General features: G+C 51.6%; 1 protein-coding gene across 14 annotated transcripts in view; it reads left to right on the top strand.

Moving 5' to 3' along the window:
* pak5 (p21 protein (Cdc42/Rac)-activated kinase 5) overlaps positions 1-24,642 on the top strand; it is a 368,873-nt gene that overhangs the window by 84,844 nt on the left and 259,387 nt on the right. For 3 of the 14 annotated variants that reach the window (XM_038806485.1, XM_038806546.1, XM_038806493.1), the window contains exon 1: positions 22,039-22,435. The exons of the other annotated variants lie outside the window; for them this stretch is intronic. In XM_038806485.1, coding sequence (XP_038662413.1) covers positions 22,420-22,435 — 16 coding nt within the window. In that variant the 5' untranslated portion in view covers positions 22,039-22,419. Of the gene's footprint in view, positions 1-22,038; positions 22,436-24,642 lie in introns of those variants that run through there. 14 annotated transcript variants of the gene reach the window in all.

The raw sequence follows: 24,642 nt of genomic DNA, 5'->3' as shown, positions 1-24,642 counted from the left end.
GGGACACTGGCAGTTGGCAGTAAAGCGTACAACAGCACAGTCGCACATTGGGTAGTTCCAGGAGAGTTAACTCTAGTAGTAACCTATATATTTTTAAAAAATTTTAAAAATAAATTTAGGTTACCCAATTATTTTTTCCAATTAAGGGGCAATTTAGTGTGGCCAATCCACCTACTCTGCACATTTTTGGGTTGTGGGGACGAAACCCACGCAGACACGGGGAGAATGTGCAAACTCCACACGGACAGTGACCCAGAGCCGGGATCGAACCTGGGACCTCGGCGCCGTGAGGCCACCGTGCTAACCACTAGGACACCGTGCTGCCCTGTAGTAACCTATATATAACCTATATAGCCTGTATAGTATTCTGTACGTTATCCTTCCACATGTTAATCAAGGTTACAGAACACAACAATGGCAGTGCCAGGCTGCCTACTGGCGCCAGAAGTGCCAGCGTGCCACCCTTCCCAGAGGGCAACCACCTATGGGCCTGCTAATCCCCTGGGAGATCCTACAAGTGCTGTTCCATCTGATCCCCGTTTGTGGGGACCAGCACTGAATGGCACTCGCCCAAGGTCTCCGAAGCGAAAGGGTTAGTTCCCAGGGCTTTGCTGGTGGGCGCATATTAGAGTGAGACTGGCTGGCTCACTCTAATATGGAGATTTGCTAAATACTGATCCCACCCACAACAGGCAGGATTCAGAACACAAAGTCTCGCGAGATCTAACACTATCTCGCAAGGCATGGCGAGCTGAGTAGCTGCCGGAGAGGGATCTGTCGGCCTCGCCACCTTTCAGGCACAATGCAGCCGATAGATTGCGTCTCTTTTTTCTCACCATAGATGCTGCCAGACCTGCTGAGTTTTCCAGAGCTTTCTGTTTAACTTAACTTAAAGGTGGTTTGTAATGTTTAATTTTTGTTATGGTTTTTCTGACATTCCAGCATATTCAAATATTCTGTCAATCGCCCATACTTTCTTCACTTTTTGAAGAACTAAGAATTTATGGGTAGGCAGGATGAGGAGTTGGTTGAAAGACAGAAAACTGTATTTTCAGTAGGAGATATTACTGAAAGTCACATGATACAAAGCACACTGCAGCAAAAGTCCAACATGGGTCTGAATTTCACAGCCCCACCCCCAAACACCAACTGGCGGGGGAGAGCGAAATCATCCCTGCACTGCCGGCTTCTCCTCCCCTCCCATGGAAACTGATATTGCCTATGGTGGCCAATCTCCCTCAACCTGCACTCCACCCTGAGTTGTTTGATCTTTCCCATCCTTCTGCGTCCCTGGGAATGGTACCTATGGTTCCCCAGTTACGACCTCTTTCTGCTGGTTTTCCCTGCCTTTCTCTAGTCACTGTAATGAAGCGTCAAGACTTGCAATGGAACTTCAGGGAGAAGCCTGATGAGTCTATGCACCGCAACCAGAAGACAATGTAAGTTAAGGGCGGGGAGGGTAGGGAAGGTCTGGTTGGCCAAAACGGGGTGTTTGGGGGGGCGAAAGGATGGGGATGTTCAGCAGCCTCTGGACCATAAAGAGGTCAGATGTGGGATTCTGATAGAGGCGCCCCACCCAAGATGGAAGCCTGTTCTTTTTCAGGCTACCCCCAAGCCAGGTGAATCTTGCCACCAATCTAAAAAGATTGAGGGGAATGGAATAGTGGAGTTAGCAGCTGACCTCACAGAGACATGTTAGTTGCACAGGGAATCTGGCAGCTCCCATCCCCCTTTCATTGCCTGGTTCCTGGAGCTCTGAGAATGGCATGCAAGCGGTGAATGTTAAATTGGCTTTCCAATCGGACACTGGGAGCCCAAGTAAAATATATTGAGCCGTAATGGACAACAGTAGCAATTCATAGAATCATAGAATTTACAGTGCAGAAGAAGGCCATTCGGCCCTTCGAGTCTGCACTCACCCTTGGAAAGAGCACCCTACATAAGCCCATGCCTCCACCCTATACCCGTTAGTCAGGAACCACATTGCCACACAGCTGAAAGTTACCTTAAAATGCAGGTGATCCTATCTCTCTTGACCTTCTGACTCAGGCCGGATAAGTTTTGGGAAGTGCAGTGTCTCCGCGGGGCCTAGTGTTGAAGGGCTGCAGAATGTAAGGAAAGTAACCACCGCCCCCTTTTTAAAAAAAAAACAGCATTAACTGCTGTTAACCAGGTGAGTTTAAAGGTCCTATCATGCTTAAAGGTCTTTGACAAGGGCAACATTCTCCGTTTGGGAGACCACGGATGGGATTCTCCATTTCAGAAACTAAATATTGACAAAAGCAAATTACTGTGGATGCTGGAACCTAAAACAAAAACAGAAAATACTGGACAATCTCAGCAGGTCTGACAGTATCTGTGGAGAGAAAAGGGAGCTGATGTTTCGAGTCTGGATAACTCTTTGTCAAAGAATTGGAAATGGGGTCAGATTTATACTGTTGTGGGGGGGTGGAGCAGTGGGGCTCAATAAATTGATAGAAAAAAAATGGGGTAAAGGTGGTGGAGAGGGTTCAGAGTCTGAAGTTGATGTGACAATAATAAAGATTATTATCTGTGTTTCCCTCACCATTGTTCCTCTCCCCCCACCCACTCCACTTTGGCCAACCGTTCCCAGTTGCCCTTTGACACACCGCTCACCTTTTGGATTTGGATTTGTTTATTGTCACGTGTACTGAGGTGCAGTGAAAAGTATTTTTCTGAAAGCAGCTCAACAGATCATTCAGTACATGGGAAGAAAAGGGAATTAAACAAAATTCAAGAAAATACATAATAGGGCAACATAAGATTCACAATGTAACTACATAAGCATTGGCACCGGATGAAGCATACAGGGTGTAGTGTTAATGAGGTCAGTCAATAAGAGGGTCATTTAGGAGTCTGGTGACAGTGGGGAAGAAGCTGTTTTTGAGTCTGTTCGTGCGTGTTCTCAGACTTCTGTATCTCCTGCCCAATGGAAGAGGTTGGAAAAGTGAGTAAGCCGGGTGGGAGGGATCCTTGATTATGCTGCCCGCTTTCCCTAGGCAGCGGGAGGTGTAGATGGAGTCCATGGATGGGAGACAGGTTTGTGTGATGGACTGGGCAGTATTCACGACTCTCTGAAGTTCCTTGCGGTCCTGGCTGTGATGCAGCCCGATAGGATGCTTTCTATGGTGCATCTGTAAAAGTTGGTAAGGGTTAACGTGGACATGCTGAATTTCCTTAGTTTCCTGAGGAAGTACAGGCGCTGTTGTTCTGCCATTCACAGATTCTAACCTCTAATGTGCCACTATCAGCACCCTTCATAGCCTTAATCACCACCATTTACACTCCTTTTATCATCTGTGCTCAACGTCTTTGTCCATCTCCACCTATCACTGGCCCCCTATTCAGCCCCACAGCTCTACGATCCCCCTCCCACTACACTATAAATCTGAGCCCATTTCCAGTTCTCTCTAGCTCTGGCAAAGAGTCATCCAGACTTGAAATGTTAGCTCCCTTTTCTCTCCACATTGTAGCCACCGAGGTTGGCCATTCCCTAAATACAAAATGGAGGAACGCAAAGCTTGCAGGTTAAAATGGACAATGTTTACAGCACAAGCAGGCTGCACCAAGCCAATGTGTTAGCAGACAGCACCAAAACGAACATTCCACATACTAATGAGGCAATCTCCGGGATAGTTAACATAGTAATGGAACGATCCCAGGGACAATGGACACAAATAGAGAAGTGATTGCAACAGTGTATGGGAAACCAGATACCACGGCACCAGCGGGGTTCGAAAACAAAGCACCTGAGGACCCGCCCAGTAGCCAAGGAACAGCCTCAGTTTTGGGGGGGGGATTCAAACATATTGATTGGGAAGAGAACCAATCGATTCCCAACAGGAAAAGGGTCCGCCCAAAAGGGCGAGAAGCCCTGGGACCTATAAAAGACAGGTCCCACACTTAGTTCATTCTTCTTAACCAGCCCTCCTCTCTGGACCAGCATCTCGAACAGCTTTTGCCAAAGAAGACCTTGAACGAGAGAGAGGAGAGGTTTGGGACAGCAGCCGCCACCAAGTAAGTCTCACAACGATCGCTACCAGAGATAGACACTCCTGACCCCTTTTGAAGTCTGCAGACCAGAGCAGAGCAAGAAGCCTTGTCCCCTGATCCGGCAGTTCCCTTTGAGATAAGTATTGGTTTATTTAGTGGTAGGAATAGTTTAATCATCTTAGCGTGTGCATGGGTAGTATTATAATTGTATTATAATAAACTCAGTTGTTTGAACTTACTAATTGGCGTATGGTTTTATTGCTTTGAACTTGACCTTGAAACTTGTGGCGGTATCTTAACGATACCTGGCAACTCCAGAGCTAAGTAACGAAACAAAGCCAAATTGAGTGTTAAGCACACTCACCCAGAACGAGCAACAGCATAATGCTGTCAGACCTGCTGAGATTGTCCAGTATTTTCTAATATTGACACTGGGAATGAATCGGGGACTTCTACGACAACGAAATAGCTGCCGGTCTTGGAGCAATTCATGATCCGTTAATGGACTAGCACCAGCGCTACATGGAACACTATCAATTCCAATGTAAAAATGTTATCTGATTCGCCGGGGTCGGGATTGCCACTCGAGAGACTGACAAGCTGCAGCCGCATATTTTCACTCCAGTCCCCCCACGCGTGCACACACAATCATCCCAGCCAACAATATGGCAGCATGGAGGACAGCATTCCAGTTAGCGGATGCAGAGCTGGAGACCCTGCTGGATGTTGTAGAGGAGAGGTGGGTCACCCTGTTCCCCGGGGTGGAAAAGAGGCTGCCACCCTCTGCTGTACACCAGGCCTTGGCACAGGTGGCAGAGGTCTTGAGCTCCATGAGCTACACAGCCAGGACTAGCAAGCAGTGCCGAAAGAAGCTGCACAACCTCCTCGGGGCAGCCAGGGTGAGTCGGCAGCACTCTGCCCCGGCACCAATACCTGTCCCAGACACCCGTAACCACTACCCACCCCCAAACCTGGAGGGTGACCGTTCCTCACCGCCGGCAGTGTGCACTGTCCCCACCGTGCACCACATGCCAGCACCCATACCGGCCGCCATGGTCTGGTGCCCTGGGCACGAAAGCCACCAGCTGCCCACCCCTGTGATGCCTGAATCCGATTGTCTAATCGAGGGAAGACGGGAATTGGATGGCTGGACCTGCAGCCCTGCAGCGGAGGGGTGTGCACTGAATCTGGTCGTTGGGCCCAGAGAGAGCGCAGTCACCAAGGAGGAAGTCTTCATCGAACAACCAAGTGAGACCCCGCTGCATTGCGGTTTCCCTTGGCATGCTTGGCACGACCCTCCACCCCTACATCAGCCATCTCCATCCCATCACCACCACCCCAACCTGCGATCCAAACATGCGTCATGTCTTGTGTATTGGATCATTTGGCGAGGAGACGGGCCCTTCTGTTGTCCCCCAAGCAGATCCTAGCAACAAGGAGGCGATGGGCGGTGAAGAGAGCCTCCAAACCCGAGCCTGAGACACCCCGGAACACCAGTCCGGGGATGACATTGACTTATTGTCACAGTTGTCTCCAACACCTTCCACCATCCCAGAGACACTCAGCTTGGTTGGACGCTTTAATGAAGAGGCTTCTGGGGCACTATTTGGTGCCCACCTGCAGGAGGCGGTGCCGTCAATGCGTGCCACCCAGCCCACTGAACAGGTAGCGTCCCCGTGGAGGGCTTGGGAGCGAAGGTCTCGGTCATAGACAGGATGCCCAAAGGCCTGGAGCAGTTTGTGCGATGGTGGCCGAGGCACAAGATAGGGTTGCCCAGTCACAGGCATCTATGTACCACGACTATCTGTACATTGCAGCAGTGCTCCAGAGCTTAGCCCAGTTAGAAAGGGCTATGGCTGAGGACTTCATCAGCATTGCCTGGGTGCTGGCTGCGAGTCAGTCCCAGAGGGTGGTGACACAGTCAGTGAGTGATTTGGTACAGACCCAGAGAGAAGTGTGCTCTGTGGCTGTCAGCATGGAGACCCATGTCAAGATGAGAACGGGCCACCAGCACTGGCGGTGCCAGGTGGCAGAGAGCCCCAGGAGTTTGTTCCGGTCACCTCTCTCTTCCCACGGAGTAGCCCAGGAGCCAAAGGGCACCTCGAGGGTGGAGGAGATGATGGGACCCGTGCCATGACTCCCGTAGGGGAGGTGCTGGAACATCACAGTGCCTTGGACTCCCACCCTCTCCTGCCCCTGGCGCGTCTGAATGGCAGCGGACAGGAGAGGGTGGCATCACGCAACTTGGGACACCCGAGAGACAGCCGGGCCCATCAAGGCCTGATTGCTCCAGAGGACATCCGCCTCAGGAGACCCAGGTCACATAGCGGGATTGGCAGCAGGCTACCTCCACTTCTGATATGCCCCTGGAGATCCACCTAGATGTAGCGTTCGGGCCTGTAAGGCCAGAAAGGTAGACACCAGGTAAGATGGCACATGTGCTGCACTTAGGATAGTGTTAGGAGCTAACGCATAAACCATTCTGGAAATGTTCACATGTTCTTTGTAAAATAAACACCTGTGCATAAACGTTCCAATCTGCCTCGGTGCTCTTTTCAGAAGGGTATGAGGGATGGGCTGACAGCAGAGGGGACGCGGAGCAGAGGGTGTGTTGAGGGGAGATCGGCGGGTGCTGGTGATTGTCATGGCCAGGGCCACCAAGCCGGACCCCGCACATTGCCTCGGTACCCCTCTCTCTCATCCAACCCCCTCCCTTGTATCCCATCCCCACCTCCACCCCCGGAGGGTTCAGTAGGACTGTGTGATGGAATGGCCAGCTTGCATGCAGGAATCATCCAGGTGGACGGTTGAAAGTGCTACCGTGGCCAGGAGTCAGACATTGTCCAACGATGCGGAGCACCAGAGCTCATCACTGAGAGGGTCGTCATCATATTTCATCCCATGGACAGACCCGCTGTTACTACCAACCCAGGGCCTGCACACACAGGTAGGAATCACTGTATGTGTGTGTGCCCCATAGTCAGTTAACCTGGAACATCCTGTGCACGCCAGCCCAGGTGCACATGTGCGACCTCCTGTGCCTGCCCGGGCCCCATGCCCTGCCCGGGCCCCATGCCCTGCCCATCCTGGCTTTCCTCCGCATCCTCCTCGTCGGACAATGCCTGGCATTTATCCCCAACCTCCTCTTCCGCCCCTGCTGCGCAATGTTGTGGAGAATGCAGCAGGCCACCACAATGTGGGAGACTCACCCAGCGCTAAACTACAGGGCCTCTCCAGAGTGGTCCAGACACGCCAACCATATTTTCAGGAAGCCAAAACATTGCTCAATCATGCTCCTGGTGGCAGCATGGGCATCACTGTCGCGGGTCCCTGCATCGGTCTGTTGCCTTTGGATAGGCTTCACATCAGTGGCTGCCACTACCCATGCCAGCGGTACGCTCAGTAGCCCCTGTCCAGCGTCCTTTTGGGGTTACTGCGGGCATTGCCCTTGGTGGGCTGCGTGATGCCCTGCTGGCAGGTGGTGTCCAATTATGGGGGGGTGGGGTTGTTGGTGGGGTAGAGGGAGGAGTTAGGGGGGTGCACCCATACAGACCGTGTTACTCTGTGCAACCACAGCCCTTTGTGGGCGATCAGTGGGGAGCGCAGCAAGATGACTGCCCTGCAGGCTACGGCAATAGTAGCCCGCGCCTGGACAACCTCTGCCCGGCCAGCAGCCCACGGTTGTGCCTCTGGGAATATTTCTTTCCCCCTCAGCAGCCACGGTGCCTGTTACCCAATTTTTAAAACCACAAGTGAAACTTGCTGTCGGTAATTCCTCCAGGCAGTGGCGGAGCATCGCGGGAGCCCCGGAGTATACCAGGTCAGGCCCGTTAATGATATGCCCATGGCGTTAATTGTCCAAGCAGAGTAGAGCACATTGACATCACTGTTGAGGTACCAGAAAATGGCATTCCTTCGGGCGCCCAGCACTGGCCACATATTTCAGCTCACACGCGATTCTCCGCCCAATCGCGTTTTTGATTCCCGCGTCTCTGGATGGAGAATCCCACTTTGAGTGTTGACGCTGGGACTGAATTGTGTGTGGTTCAGGTTCCCATTGGTGGCGCTATTTGTGAAGCAATTCAGGACACACTGCCCACATGAATCTTGGGAAATTCTCATTCCCGCCGGTGTCGGAGTTGCTGCGGTCGGAATTGGTGCTGGAGAGCTTGACAAGCTAGAGCTGCTTATAAGCACTCCACTCCCCACACACACTCATTCCAGGCAAGAAAATGTCACAGAGGAGAGCGGTCCCGAGATTCACAAAGTCAGAGTTTGGTCAAATGTTAGATGCAGTAGAGGAGAGGCGGGACACTCTTCCGCAGGGTGGGCAGGAGGCTACAGCCACGATCGTCAGCCGGGCCTGAGTGGAGGTGGCAGAGGCGGCCAGAGCTGTCAGCCTCACCAGGCAGACTGGCATGCAGTGTTGAAAGAAGAAGCATGAGCTCCATAGGGCAGCTTGGGTGAGTCGCCACCTCTGTTCCTCTGGCATCACTCATGTCCCTAATTCCTCACATCACACCCGCACTCCCATAGAGGCCAATCAATACCCACCTTACTGTATCTCCCTCATATTCCACCCTGCACCAAACCTCAACACCTGTATTCTCCTCTTTGGCCAGGTACCATGCGCACACACACATGCCACCAGCTGCAGGTCCCCCCTGTGTAACTCGCCCCTATGCCTCTCTCCATATCCTTTTATGTGTCCCCTCTAGGAAAAGGCAGCCTATACCTGTGACATGGTAGCACAGTGATTAGTACTGTTGCTTTCAGGGTCCAAGGTTTGCACGTTCTCTCTGTGTCTGAGTGGGTTTCCTCCGTGTGCTCCGGTTTCCTTCCACAGTCCAAAGATCTGCAGGTTAGGTGGATTGGACAAGCTAAATTGCTCTTAGTGTCCAAAAAAGGTTAGGTGGGATTACTGGGTTACGGGGTTAGGACGAAGTATGGTGCTCTTTCCAGGGGCCGGTGCCGACTCGGGCGCCGGCATGGTTGGCGCGGTGCCGGTTGGGGGCCACTCTACGAGGCCAGCCCGCCGATTCTTGGCCCGGGGTGGGCCGAGCGGCCGTTGTAAAAAAGCCGAGTCCTGCTGGCACCGTCCACACCTGCTCTCAGCCGGCGGGAACTCGGCGTGGAAGGGTCAGGGAGTGGCCTGTTTTGGGGGGGGGGGGGGGGGGGGGGGGGGGGGGGGTCCGACCCCGGGGGGGGGGGGTCCGACCCCATGGGGAGGCCTTCCGATGTGGCCTGGCCCGCAATCGGGGCCCACTGATTGGCGGGCCGGCATCTCTGGCTGGGGGCCTCCTTTCTTTCGCGCCGGCCACTGCAGCTCTGCGCCATGTTGCATGGGGCCGGCAGGTTGAAGGAAGCCACTGCGCGTGTGCGCGTTGGCACCGGTGCCACTGCACATGTGCGGATCCTGCGGCGCCCATTTGACGCCGGGATCAGCACCTTGAGCGGCGTGAACCACTCCAGTGCCGTGCTGGTCCCCTGTAGGGGCCAGAATTGCTGATCCTGACGCTGTGTTGACGCCATTGAGAAACGCGATGGCGTCAACACTTAGCCTCATGATCACAGAATCCCGCCCATGATTCCTTCACTGGCGGAGATGCAGTCATACAGTCAGGATTTACAAGATAATCTTTTAGTGTCACAAGTAGGCTTACATTACACTGCAATGAAGTGACTGTGAAAATCCCCTCATCGCCGCACTACGGTGCCTGTTCAGGTACACTGAGGGAGAATTCTGAATGTCCAATTCACCTAACAAGCATGTCTTTTGGGACTCGGGGTATCGGCAACTTTCCAGTGCCTGCAAGTGCATCTGGAGGAGTGCAACCACCTTTGGGCGCAGGAGATGGTGCCGACAGTGCATGGTACCCAGGCCAACACTGAATGGGTGGCGTCCATGGTGGAAACCTTGGGTCAAAAGTCGCAACCGTGAGTCAAGATATCCAAGGCTTTGGGCAGCTCAGGACAGAGGAGTCCAGTCACAGGCAGCCATGTACGGTGCCCACATGGACATTGCTGCGGCGCTCCAGAGCTTGACCCATTTACAGATGGTCATGGGTGAGGACATCGAGAGCGCATTGGCCGGGTGCTGACTGGCCTGGATCAGTCACAGAGGGATGTAGCACAATCCCAAAGGGACATGACCGAGGCAGTGAGGGACATGACTCATTCGCTGAGGGATGTGACGCAGTCTCGGTGCTCCATGGTTGAGGGCATTGAGACCCTGGTTCAGATGAGAGTGGGCCTCCTGGACTGGCGACACCAGGTGACGGTGGAGCCCCCTGAGCTCACTCCGGCCTCACCTCTAGAGTATCTTGCCTTCTTCCTTGTCTTATGTTGAAACCATTTAAACCATATGACCCCCCTCCACTAATGATGCCCCAGAGCTCGGAAGATACACCTCCATAATTCTCCATGCCTGCACACTCAACCACCTCAATGTCCACCGCAATAAAAGCACTGGGCATATGCGCAGCCTCTGAGGGATGGTCTCCCCATATTAAAGCATTTAACTGCATTCTCTCGTTCATCATGTGGTCGTTAATATCGAGACCAAAATCTTGAATCTTTCAAGAAACTGTTGAATCAAATGTACGATATGGCCTTCACCATCAATAATTATCTTAGTAATCAGAGGATTAATGTGAAATTGTATGTTTGTACTCCAGTAGGCTATGCCAAATCTTAACCAAAATACACATTTTTAGGCAAGGACTTAGAAAATCTCAATCAGCAGTTAAAACCTCTACGATTTCGTATTCATTACTGTCTTACCTTGTCTTTGTTGAAACCATTTGGTAATTAAACCAGGAATTAATGATTTTCACAGAGTAAAGTGAGTTTGAGCTATGGGCAGTTGCCAGGACTCTCGTGATATCCTGGTAGAGAGAAAAGTGCTCAATTGCCTTGGCTGCATTGATGGAGAAATCTGTTATGTGTCTCATTCCTCTCAAGACCGAATGTCCTGAATATTTGAAGTCTTTGCATTTAATTAGCTCCAGTGTGAATTTGAATACATATTCATTTTTTAAAAAATAATTTTATTGAAATTTTTACAAAATATAAACATCTTAACTCTATTAACAAACAACCGCGATAACACCCCAAGAACAATACCCACCCCCAACTTCAAGAGCAACTTCAAACAAAAGGAAAAAGAAAAAAAAAACAAAAGATCACCCAAACAACAAAAGGGAAAGAGATAGCACCCGCCACATCCCACAGACCCATGTACACAGTTCTCCCCCCCCCCCCCCCCCCCCCCCCCCGGGTTGCTGCTGCTGTCGGCCTATTTCCCTACCGTTCCGCCAGGAATTCCAGGAAAGGCTGCCACCGCCTGAAAAACCCTTGTACTGATCCTCTCAGGGCAAATTTCACCCTCTCCAATTTAATGAACCCCGCCATATCATTGATCCAGGCCTCCACACTTGGGGGCCTCGCATCCTTCCATTGGAGCAAGATCCTCCGCCGGGCTACGAGGGACGCAAAGGCCAGAACACCGGCCTCTATCGCCTCCTGCACTCCCGGCTCCACTGCCACCCCAAAAATTGCGAGTCCCCAGCCTGGCTCGACCCTGGATCCCACCACCCTCGACACCATCCTTGCTACCCCCTTCCAAAACTCCCCCAATGCTGGGCACGCCCAAAACATATGGGCGTGGTTCGCTGGGCTCCCCGAGCACCTAGCACACCTGTCCTCGCCCCCGAAAAACCTACTCATCCTCGACCCAGTCATGTGGGCCCTATGCAGCACCTTGAACTGTATGAGGCTAAGCCTCGCACAGGAAGAGGAGGAATTCAGTCTCTCCAGGGCATCCGCCCACGTCCCCTCCTCAATCTCCTCACCCACCTCTTCTTCCCATTTACCCTTCAGTTCCTCCACCGAGGCCTCGTCTACCTCCTGCATTACCCGGTATATGTCCGAAATCCTCCCTCCTCCAACCCACACCCCCGAGAGCACCCTGTCCCGTACCCCACGTGGGGGCAACAAGGGGAACCCCTCCATCTGCCGCCTGGCAAACGCCCTAACCTGCATGTACCGAAACATGTTCCCCGGGGGGAGCCCAAACTTCCCCTTTAACTCCCCCAAGCTCACGAACCTCCCCTCCACAAACAGGTCCCTCAACCTCCTAACCCCTGCCCTGTGCCAGCCCAGAAATCCGCCATCAATGCTCCCTGGGACAAACCGATGGTTCCCCCGTATCGGGGCCTCCATCGAGCCCCCCACTTCTCCCCTGTGCTGTCTCCATTGCCCCCAAATTTTGAGGGTAGCCGCCACCACCGGGCTCGTGGTATACCTCGTTGGAGGGAGCGGCAACGGCGCCGTTACTAGCGCCTCCAAGCTCGTGCCCACACAAGACGCCGCCTCCATCCTCTTCCATGCTGCCCCCTCCTCGTCCATTACCCACTTACGCACCATCGCTGCGTTGGCAGCTCAATAGTACCCACAGAGGTTGGGCAACGCCAGCCCCCCCCTATCCCTGCCACGTTCCAGGAAAACACTTCTAACCCTTGGGGTCCCATGCGCCCACACAAATCCCGTGATACTCCTGTTGACCCTCCTAAAAAAGGCCTTTGGGATAAGGATGGGAAGGCACTGGAACAGGAACAAAAACCTCGGGAGCACCGTCATCTTAACGGACTGCACCCTCCCCGCTAGTGACAGCGGTAACATATCCCACCTCTTAAACTCCTCCTCCATCTGCTCCACCAACCTTGTGAGGTTGAGCTTGTGCAGGGCCCCCCAGCTCCCCGCCACCTGGACCCCTAGGTACCTGAAGCTCTTCCCTGCCTGCTTCAATGGGAGCCTACAAATCCCCTCCTCTTGATCCCCCGGATGTACCACAAACACCTCACTCTTGCCCAGGTTCAACTTATACCCCGAGAAACCCCCGAATTCACTAAGAATCCTCATCACCTCCGGCATCCCCCCCACCGGGTCCGCCACATACAGCAACAGGTCGTCCGCGTACAGCGACACTCGATGCTCCTCCCTACCCCGCACCAGGCCCCTCCAGTTCCCTGACTCCCTCAATGCCATGGCCAGGGGCTCAATTGCCAACGCGAAGAGCAAGGGAGACAGGGGGCACCCCTGTTGCGTCCCCCGGTACAGCCGAAAGTACTCCGACCTCCTCCTATTTGTGGCTACACTCGCCATCGGGGCCTCGTAGAGCAGCCTCACCCACCGTATAAACCCCTCCCCAAACCCAAACCTCTCCAACACCTCCCACAAATACTCCCACTCAACCCTATCAAAGGCCTTCTCCGCATCTAATGCCACCACTATCTCCGCCTCCCCTTCCACAGCCGGCATCATAATAACGTTGAGGAGCCTTCGTACGTTTGTATTCAGCTGCCTTCCCTTCACAAACCCCGTCTGGTCCTCATGGATGACCCCGGGCACGCAATCCTCTATTCTAGTGGCCAGGATCTTTGCCAGCAGCTTAGCATCGGCGTTCAGCAGCGAAATCGGCCTATATGGTCCGCACTGCAGAGGGTCCTTGTCCCGCTTCAGGATCAAGAAAATCAGCGCCCGTGACATAGTTGGGGGCAAAGCCCCCCCCCTCCCTTGCCTCGTTAAAGGTCCGGACCAACAGGGGGCCCAACAGGTCCAAATACCTTTTATAAAATTCCGCCGGAAACCCGTCCGGCCCCGGCGCCTTCCCCGACTGCATGCTCCCTATCCCTTTGACCACCTCCTCCAGCTCGATTGGCGCCCCTAGTCCCTCCACCTGCTCCTCCTCTACCCTCGGGAATCGCAGCTTGTCCAAGAAGCGCCCCATTCCACCCCCCTCCACCGGGGGCTCCGACCGGTACAGTTCCCCATAGAAGTCTCTGAAGACCCCGTTAACATCTACTCCCCTCCGCACCACCTTCCCAGCCTTATCCGTCACTCCCCCAATCTCTCTGGCCGCGTCCCGCTTTCGGAGCTGGTGTGCCAGCATCCTGCTCGCCTTCTCCCCGTATTCATACACCGCCCCCTGTGCTTTCCTCCACTGAGCTTCCGCCTTTCTGGTGGTCAATAGGTCAAACCTGGCCTGAAGGCTACGCCTCACCCCCAGCAATCCCTCCTCTGGGGCCTCCGCATATCTCCTATCCACCTGCACCATCTCCCCTATCAGTCTCTCCCTCTCCCTCTGCTCCCCCCTATCCCTATGGGTTCGGATGGAGATCAATTCCCCCCTCATCACCGCCTTCAATGCCTCCCAGACCGTCCGCACTCGAACCTCCCCGTTATCATTGGCCTCAAGGTACCTCTCGATACACCCCCGAACCCACTCGGCCACCTCCTCATCTGCCAGCAGCCCCACCTCCATGCGCCAGAGCGGACGTTGGTCCCTCTCTTCCCCCAGCCCGAGGTCCATCCAGTGCGGGGCATGATCTGAAATGGCAATGGCGGAGTATTCCACATCCTCCACCCTCGACACCAACCCCCTGCTCAGGACAAAAAAAATCAATCCTCGAGTAAGCCTTATGTACGTGGGAGAAAAACGAGTATTCCCTGGCCCTTGGCCTCACAAACCTCCAGGGGTCCACCCCCCCCCCATCTGGTCCATGAAGCCCCTCAGCACCTTAGCCGCCGCCAGCCTCCTACCCGTCCGAGACTTGGATCGATCCAATGGGGGATCCAGTACTGTGTTGAAGTCCCCCCCATGATCAGGCCCCCCACCTCCAGGTCCGGAATGCGGCCCAACATACGCCGCATAAACCCGCATCTTCCCAGTTTGGGGCGTAAACATTCACCAACACCACCCGCTCCCCCTGCAGCTTCCCACTCACCATCACGTATCTCCCGCCACTGTCAGCCAACACATTTAACGCCTCAAACGATACCTTCTTCCCCACCAGGATCGCCACCCTTCTACTCTTCTCATCCAGCCCTGAGTGAAATACTTGGCCCACCCATCCCTTTCTCAGCCGAACCTGGTCCGCCACTCTCAGGTGTGTCCCCATAAGCATGGCCATATCCGCCTTCAGTCCCTTCAGGTGCGCAAATACCCGGGCCCTTTTGACCGGCCCATTCAGCCCCCTCACATTCCAGGTTATCAGCCGGATTCAAGGGCTCCCTGCCCCCCTCCCCTGCCGATTAGCCATACCCCATCCCATGCCCACCCCCGGCCAGCGTCCCCCGCTTTGCCAGTTTCCCACGGCGGCAAACCCCCCCCCCCCCCTCCAGCACCCCCTGCGTCCTCCAGCTCCTACCTGACCGTTTCAGCAGCAACCTGGTACCCCCCGGCCCAGGCTAGGGCCCCTCCTAGCCGCGCCCCTCCCTCCACAGCACTCCCGTGAGCCAGCTAACTTCTGCTGACCCCGGCGACTCCTGCCCTACCTTCAGCTCCTCCCCACGTGGGACTGCCCCTCCTCCATTGTGCCCGTCAACGGGTCCCCCCTCCCCCCGCTCTTGCGCGGGAAAAGAAAACAGCCAGCAATGACCCACACTTCTCAGTCCCGGCCCCGCCCCCACCATCTCCCAGCGCGGGAAACCCGCAGAAAGCCTGCGCTTTCGCCCTGCCGGGCCCCGCCTCCTCCAGGGCCACTTCCATTGTCAGTCCCCCCCACCAGCTCCCCGAACTCCCCGTTTACCCCTCTGCCCGAACCCGTCCACCCGATCCCTGCTTAAAAACCCATATAGAAAAAACAGTACGACATCACCCCACCCACCCTAAGGCCAACCCACTTCTTACACTAAACCAAGCAAATGCAAATACAGTATTATACAACATCCCCCATCCTGGACCCTCAGTTTGAGTCCAATTTCTCGGCTTGCACAAAGGCCCACGCCTCCTCCGGGGACTCAAAATAATGGTGCCCCACAGACGTGCCGGCTGCAACATGCCGAACTTCACACTCCGCCTGTGGAGCACCGCCTTCGTCCGGTTAAACCCGGCCCTCCGCCTCGCCACCTCCGCACTCCAGTCCTGGAAGATCCGCACCTCCGTGTTCTCCCACTTGCTGCTCCGCTCCCTCTTGGCCCACCGGAGCACACACTCACGATCCACGAACCGATGAAACCTCACCAACACCGCCCGCGGCGGCTCGTTCGGCTTGGGCCTCCTAGCCAGAATTCTGTGGGCCCCCTCCAACTCCAGGGACCCCTGGAAGGACCCAGCCCCCATCAGCGAGTTTAACATAATCACCACATAGGCCGCTAGGTCCGACCCCTCCAGCCCCTCCGTGAGGCCCAGGATCCGCAAATTCTTCCTCCTCGGACCGGTTGTCCAGCTCCTCGAACCGCTCCTGCCATCTTTTATGGAGCGCCTCGTGCATCTCCACCTTCCCCGCCTCGGCCATGACCTCGTCCTCCCTTTCAGAGGCCTGCTGCTGCAGCTCCCGGATCGCAGCCCCCTGGGCTGTCTGGGTCTCCATCAGTTCCCTGTTAGTTACCTTCAGGGACTCCAGCAGCTCCAACTTCAGCGCCTAGAAGCAGCGCAGCAGAGTTGCCTGCTGCTCCTGGACCCAATTCCTCAGCTCCTCGAGGTCTCCGCCGGCCGCCATTTTATCTTCCTGCCCCCGTTTTTCCAGAGGTGCTTTCTTCGGCTTTTTCTCTGCCCCACTCCTGGTCCGGACCATGGGACCGTTGGGGTCGACTACTGCCCTCTTCCCCCGTTGGGGTTTGCTGCTACAGCTCCGTTGGGGGCCCTGAAAAGAGCCCCAAAGTGAATTCTCCGCGGGAGCCGCCGAATGTGCGGCTTAACTGCTCATCGCCGCCACCGGAAGCTCCTGAATACATATTCATAATGATCCAAAGATAGCGAGGTATTGAAATTTCTGTCATCCCTTAGTATCCTGGTAACAAATTGAAATTCATATTGACATACGGTTGGAGGTACGATACCCTGATGTTAATTTGTAGCTCTTTTATTGAGGCCTCACGGTATCATGGTGGTTAGCATCAATGCTTCACAGCTCCAGGGTCCCAGGTTCGATTCCCGGCTGGGTCACTGTCTGTGTGGAGTCTGCACATCCTCCCCGTGTGTGCGTGGGTTTCCTCCGGGTGCTCCGGTTTCCTCCCACAGTCCAAAGATGTGCGGGTTAGGTGGATTGGCCATGCTAAATTGCCCGTAGTGTAAGGTTAATGGGGGGATTGTTGGGTTACGGGTATACGGGTTACGTGGGTTTAAGTGGGGTGATCATTGCTCGGCACAACATCGAGGGCCGAAGGGCCTGTTCTGTGCTGTACTGTTCTATTCTATTCTATTCCTGAAATTGATTACTAATACAGACCTTTTGTGTGTAATTAAGGTTTTGTCAAAATATTCACGACTGTATGCAAGTAAAAACTTGAATTTTAGAATTGTTTACCTCTAGTAAAATAATGCTATTGCTTTCTGGCTTCATGATCACAACCACAAGCAAAGTCAAAGGAAATGTCTTTACGTTTTTGTTGAATTCCAAATAATGTAATACAGTTTGATGGAATACAGTATTTATATGCAAGGGAGTGTTTTTCATTGTAAGTAACAAGTTAAATGGCGACCCCTTTGAGAAACTCATAGAACTGTAGAATACTATGCTTTCATAGGATTCTAGGGGCTGGATAGGGGCTGGTTTAGCTCAGGGCTAAATTGCTGGCTTTGAAAGCAGACCTCGGCAGGCCAGCAGCGTGGGTTCAATTCCCGTACCAGCCTCCCCAAACAGGCGCCGGAATGTGGCGACTAGGGGCTTTTCACAGTAACTTAATTTGAAGCCTACTTGGAGGCTTCAAATATGCGATTTTCATTTCATTTCATTTATTTATCATAGATTTCGCAAATAGGTTATCATTTTGCCATACGTGTCTGCGATGTCATGAATTACTGTTGAGTGCAACTTTGAACGTTATGCAGTTGTTTTTGTATTCCATCATGCTGCTTAGAAGGGTGTTTGTCCTGGTGATTGACGAAGACGATCCTGGGCGGTAGTGGCTGCTCTGTTTTTCTGAGTTAACAGCTCTGTGAGATATGAAAGTTGGAATCTTGATGGTCAGGCTAGACCTCAACTCAGACTAAACTTTACTGGTGATAAGGTCATTATGAACCCTGGGAGGTAGTCACCGGTCTTGTGTATGGCATTTGAAGCACAGCCTCTTGTGTCTTGGATGTCTTCTGACCACATTGTTTCTATTTTGAGATATGCAACATTTCTTTATTCAAGATTCTAATTAGACATGATGAGAAACTATCCATTATGTTAGCTCAGAGAAGTCCAAAGTGGAAAGGGAATATAATTATTTATGTCGATCATCCAGCTGGTTCTTTTCCATATATATGTTACTGTTACTTTGCTGCATTCCATGTCATTTGGCTTCTTAGTGAATTAGCAAATACTTTGGTGACCCAGGACTCAGCAGGCTGAGGGAATTGCTGTGAATTCAGTGCAAAGGTGCTGACTTAATGAACCAAACAGCAGTGTTGTAAAATGAAGATTTGTCCACTACACTGTTACCCCTCTCACACAGCATCGGAATATCCTCTCAATTGTACTTAAACACATTTCCATCTTGTCCCAATTTATTTTGCTAAATTTGGAGATTTATCCGTGTGATTTGTTGAACCACAGGTTCCATATCTAACTGCGTACTCTGTCATGCGTATGTTGTCAGCTGACATCAGTCCTCGAAAACAAGATCTGTTTGTTGACCTGTAGCTGTTGGATTCCATTTTAAGGATGTCAGTGAGCCAGTAACTGATTAAGGTGCAAGCCTGCTATTTGAAACAAATCTTAAGAACTGATCATTGACTGATTTATTGCACTTCTCTGGCATAACAAGGTATTAGACAAACCTCAGGAACTGTGTGAAAGCTTTCTGTGATACTAGCACATTCACTGTTGCTGTGCATGAAGAGGAAAATCAAGTACTGATAGTTAAAATGCTGTGTGTGGAGTGGCGCATTGTATGGATCTGCATTTATCAAGATAACAAAGTACAATCCTTGGAATTTGAAATCCAGTGGATTAAAGTGTCTGGTGCAATGGGCAAATATCTTAAAATTCCTTGCCTGTATTTTGGCAGTCTGAAAAGTGTTTTGCTATTTATAATTTGTAGTCCACTTTTGTAAGTTTTTTTTTAAAATTTAGATTACCCAATTATTTTTTCCAATTAAAGGGCAATTTAGCGTGGCCAATCCACCTACTCTGCGCATTTTTGGGTTGTGGGGGCGAAACCCACGCAGACACGGGGAGAATGTGCAAACTCCACACGGGCAGTGACCCAGAGCCGGGATCGAACCTGGGACCTCAGCGCCGTGAGGCGGTTGTGCTAACCACTAGGCCACCGTGCTGCCCACACTTTTGTAAATTGAGTTATGCATGTCTAAGGCTGGGTAAGCAGTTCAGTGAGTCTCCATGTGAAATGAATAATTGATGGATTGGAAGGTTTTCACCTTTTTTACAACAACTACAGTTCACATTTGTACACTGGGGGTTGGATTCTCCAGTCCCCCAGCAACGTGTTCCTCGGTGATGGGAGATAGCGTGCCATTTGTAGAAGTGGGAGTTTCTCTTCTGCCTCTGTCAATGGGACTTCCCATTGAAGCTGCCCTACGCCATGGTAGAATGCCAGCAGGACCAGAGCATCCTGCCACCAGCGACTGGCCATTCCGACCTGAGCTTCAACAGTCCTCTAGGGTAGAGAATTCTAAAGAGTCATCACCCTCCCAAGTGAAGAAATTCCTCCTCATCATAGTCCTACGTGAACCATCCCCTTAATCTGAGACTGTGTCCCCTGGCTCTAGGTCACCCAGCTAGGGAAAACATCTTTCCTGTATCTTCCCTGTCAAGCCCTGAGAGAATTTTGTATGTTTCAATGAGATCACCTCTCATTCTTCTAATACAGGCCCAGTCTCCTCAATCTGTCCTCATAAAATAATCCCACCATCCTTCCAAGTATATCCTTCCTTGGGTAAGGAGACCAAAACTATATGCAATTGTGCTTTCACCAAGGCACTATACTATTGTGGCAAGACACCTTTACCCCTGTACTAAAATCATCTTGCAATAAAGGCCAACATATCATTTGCCTTCCTAATTACTTACTGCACATTGACTCATGAACAAGGACACCCGGGTCCCTTTGGACATCAATACTTCTCAATCCCTAACCATTTAAGAAATATAAGGAAAAACTGTCTCCAGGTGCACATAGTGGGCCAAGGATGCTGAGCTAAACAAGGAGATACTATGAGCGGGTGACCAGAGATGGATTTTAAGGAAGCTCTTAAAGCTGAAGGGTAACATTATATAGGAAGGGAATTACAGAGTGTGAGTCCTTTGTGACTGATGAGCTGGTAGGCTATGGTGAGACAAATGGAAGAGGGAATATATTTCTTAAATGGTTAGGGATTGAGAAGTATTGATGTCCAAAGGGACCTGGGTGTCCTTGTTCATGAGTCAATGTGCAGGAGCTTGGAGTAGCAATGGAGAGTGTGGTAGCGTGACCCCTGTAAGGGGTGTGCTCTCGTGGTCCATGTGATTGGCTCGGGTCCTATTATGCTGGAGCATGCAGACCCCGGCCCATGAGGGAAAAGGAGCCATAGGAAAAGCACGAGGAGTGGGGTTCTGGTCAGAGTGAACACGGGAGCCTGAGTGTTAATACCTGTACAGACACTCTGTGCATGTATATGAGTTACCGTTGTTAGTTACCAATAAACACTTTGTTCTTCGTTACTACCGTCTACCTGGTATTGCCTCAAGGCACCACAGAGAGCTTCAGGGATTGTTGCAGGGCTGAAGGAGATTCGAGAGATCAGGAGATTTGGGTCATGAGGAACTTAACCACTAAAATGAGGATTATAAAGTTGAGGTGCTGGGGAACTGAAAGTCATTGTAGGCAAGATTGCGTGGGGACTTGAGGCTGCTGGATAGTATATGGGCATCAGAAGTTTGGATGTGTTGAAGTTTATTGAAGTTGGAGAAATTTATTCTGATTGAGAGAATACTGAAATACTTCAGTGTAGAGATGGAAAAAACATGAATGCCAGAGAAACTGAGGTAGTGCATTGTATGGATCTGCATTTATCAAGATAGCAAGGCATGTCACTGACGCTCACATCCCATGAAAGAATAGAAAAAAACACTTGAGAAATACTTCATTGACTGTAAAATACTGTGGGATGCCTTGAGGTTGTGAAAAGTGCTGAGAAATGCAAATCTCTTTTTATTGTAAGTAAATTTTGACTTTTAAAGAATATTGAGGCAGAGTTAACTGTCTATGGGGTGCCACACTATCACTCGGCCTTTGTGTAGCTTTTAGAGCTTGAAATTCAAATACGACGTAATCATCAATGTTACTGACAAGTCAGCACAGTAAGGTTCTAAGGCAAGATTTTGTGTTGAAATTTAAATTTTGACTAAATCATGGATTTCTGCACTAGTGCTGAAAGGGTTAATTTCCCCATAACTGTTAAATATTAGTGACGAAGAAATACACTATTCTTACTATCTTGAGAAGCTTGGATAAGTGCTCGTTGAAGTGGCTATCTGAAGAATTCCTGAGTTAAGTCCCACAGGCTTCTAACATGCACATACCATTTTGATCCATTTGTAGTAAACAGCTGGTGGTTACATTTTTTTTGGTCCACTGCTCATATACTATATTCATTCATCGATAACGTAAGGCATTTAGATAGACTGGCAGACCTAACAAAAGAGCTCATTGTGCAAAATAATCCCAAAGACTTTAATAAATAACATTACATCAGCACTAACCATAGCACAGTGAAATCTGAGCACAATATAGCTAGTGCTCAGTTACTGACTGTAGCAGGTGCAATGCCAAGCATCTAGAATTAGTGATAAAATGATATTGTGTCTCGAGAGGAAACCAGACTGTTGTTCTGTCAGTCACAGTGCTTTCGTTCTGTATGCTAAGAGGCCTTAGACCACTTGAATCCAGAATGTACTATCTTCCATTCTGTTACCTTAAAGACTTTGACAGTTGATAATGATTTATTATCTTCTTTATTGGCTTGGAAATGTTTACTGCTGTTTAATTCTAAGATATTTGCATTTATGCATAAGTAACTCTTAGAAACAGCTGTAAAGACCAAATGCTGACAGAAACACTCTGACCAAAATGCCTGGCTGATTGGAATCTGTATCCTGTTGTCTATCCCGAGTGATTTGCAGTCAGATGGAAACGCAGGAGGATGTAGTTTGTTTTGTCAGTCAGTTGCTAATGTCTGCAGTTTTGGACGCTTGTCAATTTTGAAGTTATCAGATTGTGTAAAAACATGCATGCTGTGCCTAAATGAAGACATTTTTATAGTTCAGCAGTTATGTAAATTCTCTTAAGTCCTGCACTGTCCTATGTTGCAGAATAACTACAATGATGTAAAACTGGCTTTTCAGGATAAGCGTTATTCAACCAGAACTTTTACACAGTTCAAACAGTGTACGGCTTTTACTGTAAGGGAAGAGTATGCATCATTTCCCAGGTGAGTAATGAGTATTGGAGAGTTAATAATTTATTTTGTTGGACAGCCAAATTCTATAAAAAGACTGACCGAAATAGTTCAATCAATTTTTAAACAGGTAATGCTTGTAGGTACTATTAAGATTAGTGTTTCAAAGGCAATTTTTAAATAGCGCTCTAATCCTGCCATAAGAATCCCATTAGGATTTGTTAACATTGTGTTTGTAAGTACTTGCACAAGCCGACAGTGAGTGGTAGTAAAATTTACTGCAGCATGTGCCTCAGAATACTGCATTATTCCTAAATGTGTAGGTCCAACATTTGAGGATGATGAATATTTGAGAAGAAATAGTAAACAATCAGTAGCCTCAGTACTATTTTTTTTTAAACCTCGCTATGTGCTTTGATTCAGAATCTAAATATGCTGGGCATTTTTTTTTTTTTTTTTTTTTTTTTTAAATAATTTTTATTGAAAGAGTTTTTCCATACAAACATTTACCCCTACTAATTTTTAAATTATTTACAACACAATCCCTCTAGGCAAATGTCCCTCCCTCGCCCGCCCTCTCGCGCGCACCAGTCCTCCCCTCCACCCCCCCCCCCCCAGGCAACCTTAACAAACAAGGCAGCCTACAGTTTCAGACATGAGCAGCGAGCAGACTTGCCCGCGTTACAGTCGTGCATGTCCCCCCACGACCCTTGCTGCCCCCCCCCCCTCCCCCCCTCCCTCCCTCCCCCCCTCCCTCCCTCCCCCCCCCTCCCTCCCTCCCTCCCTCCCTCCCCCCTCCCCCCCCTCCCTCCCTCCCTCCCTCCCCCCCCTCCCCCCCCTCCCCCCCCTCCCCTCCCTCCCTCCCTCCCCCCCTCCCCCCCCCCCCTCCCTCCCCCCCCCCCCCTCCCTCCCCCCCTCCCCCCCCCCCCCCCGGGTTGCTGCTGCCACGACCCCGAACGTCTATCTCTGATCTAAAAAGTCAAGGAAAGGTTGCCACCGCCTGGAGAATCCCTGTACCGACCCTCTCAGGGCAAATTTGATCCTTTCTAGCTGAATATAGCTAGCCATATCGTTAATCCAAGTTTCAACGCTTGGAGGCCTCGCGTCCTTCCATTGAATTAATATCCTTCGTCGAGCCACTAGGGATGCAAAGGCCAGTATTCCGGCCTCCCTAGCCTCCTGTACCCCCGGTTCTACCCCGACCCCAAAGATCGCAAGCCCCCATCCTGGTTTGACCCTGGACCCCACCACCTTCGACACCGTCCTTGCCACCCCCTTCCAGAACCCTTCCAGCACCGGACATGCCCAGAACATATGCACATGGTTCGCTGGGCTTCCCAGACATCTGACACACCTGTCCTCACCCCCAAAGAACCGGCTCATCCTTGTCCCCGTCATGTGAGCTCTATGCAGCACCTTAAATTGAATGAGGCTCAGCCTCGCACACGAGGAGGAAGAATTGACCTTCTCCAGTGCATCCGCCCACGTCCCGTCTTCTATCTGCTCTCCCAGCTCCCCTTCCCACTTGGCTTTCAGCTCCTCCCCTGATGCTTCTTCCGCCTCCTGCATTATCTTGTAGATGTCTGATATCTTCCCCCCTCCGACCCAGACCCCCGAGAGCACCCTATCACTCGCCCCCTTACTGGGGAGCAGGGGGAACCCCTCCACCTGCCGTCTAGCAAATGCCTTCACTTGTAAATATCTGAACATGTTTCCCGGGGGGAGCTCAAACTTCTCCTCCAGCCCTCCCAGGCTCGCAAACCTCCCCTCTATAAACAGGTCCTTCAGCTGCCGTATGCCCACCCTGTACCAGCTCTGAAATCCCCCGTCGATGTTCCCCGGGATGAATCTATGGTTCCCTCTTATTGGCGCCGCCAACAGACCTCCCATTTCCCCCCTATGTCGCCTCCACTGCCCCCATATCTTGAGGGTGGCCGCCACCACCGGGCTCGTGGTGTACCTCGTGGGGGGGAGCGGCCATGGTGCCGTTACTAGGGCCCCCAGGCTTGTGTTGCCACAGGACGCCCTCTCCATTCGTTTCCAAGCTGCCCCCTCCCCTTCCATCATCCACTTGCGCACCATTGACACATTTGCCGCCCAGTAGTACCCCGAAAGATTGGGTAGTGCCAGCCCTCCACTGTCCCTACTCCGCTCCAAAAAGACCCTCCTCACCCTTGGGGTGCCATGCGCCCACACGTAGCTCATGATGCTACTCGTCACCTTTTTGAAGAAGGCCCTAG

The sequence above is a fragment of the Scyliorhinus canicula genome, chromosome 1 (assembly GCF_902713615.1).
Source record: "Scyliorhinus canicula chromosome 1, sScyCan1.1, whole genome shotgun sequence".
NCBI lineage: Eukaryota > Metazoa > Chordata > Chondrichthyes > Carcharhiniformes > Scyliorhinidae > Scyliorhinus > Scyliorhinus canicula.
This window is presented reverse-complemented; position numbering and strand designations above follow the sequence as displayed.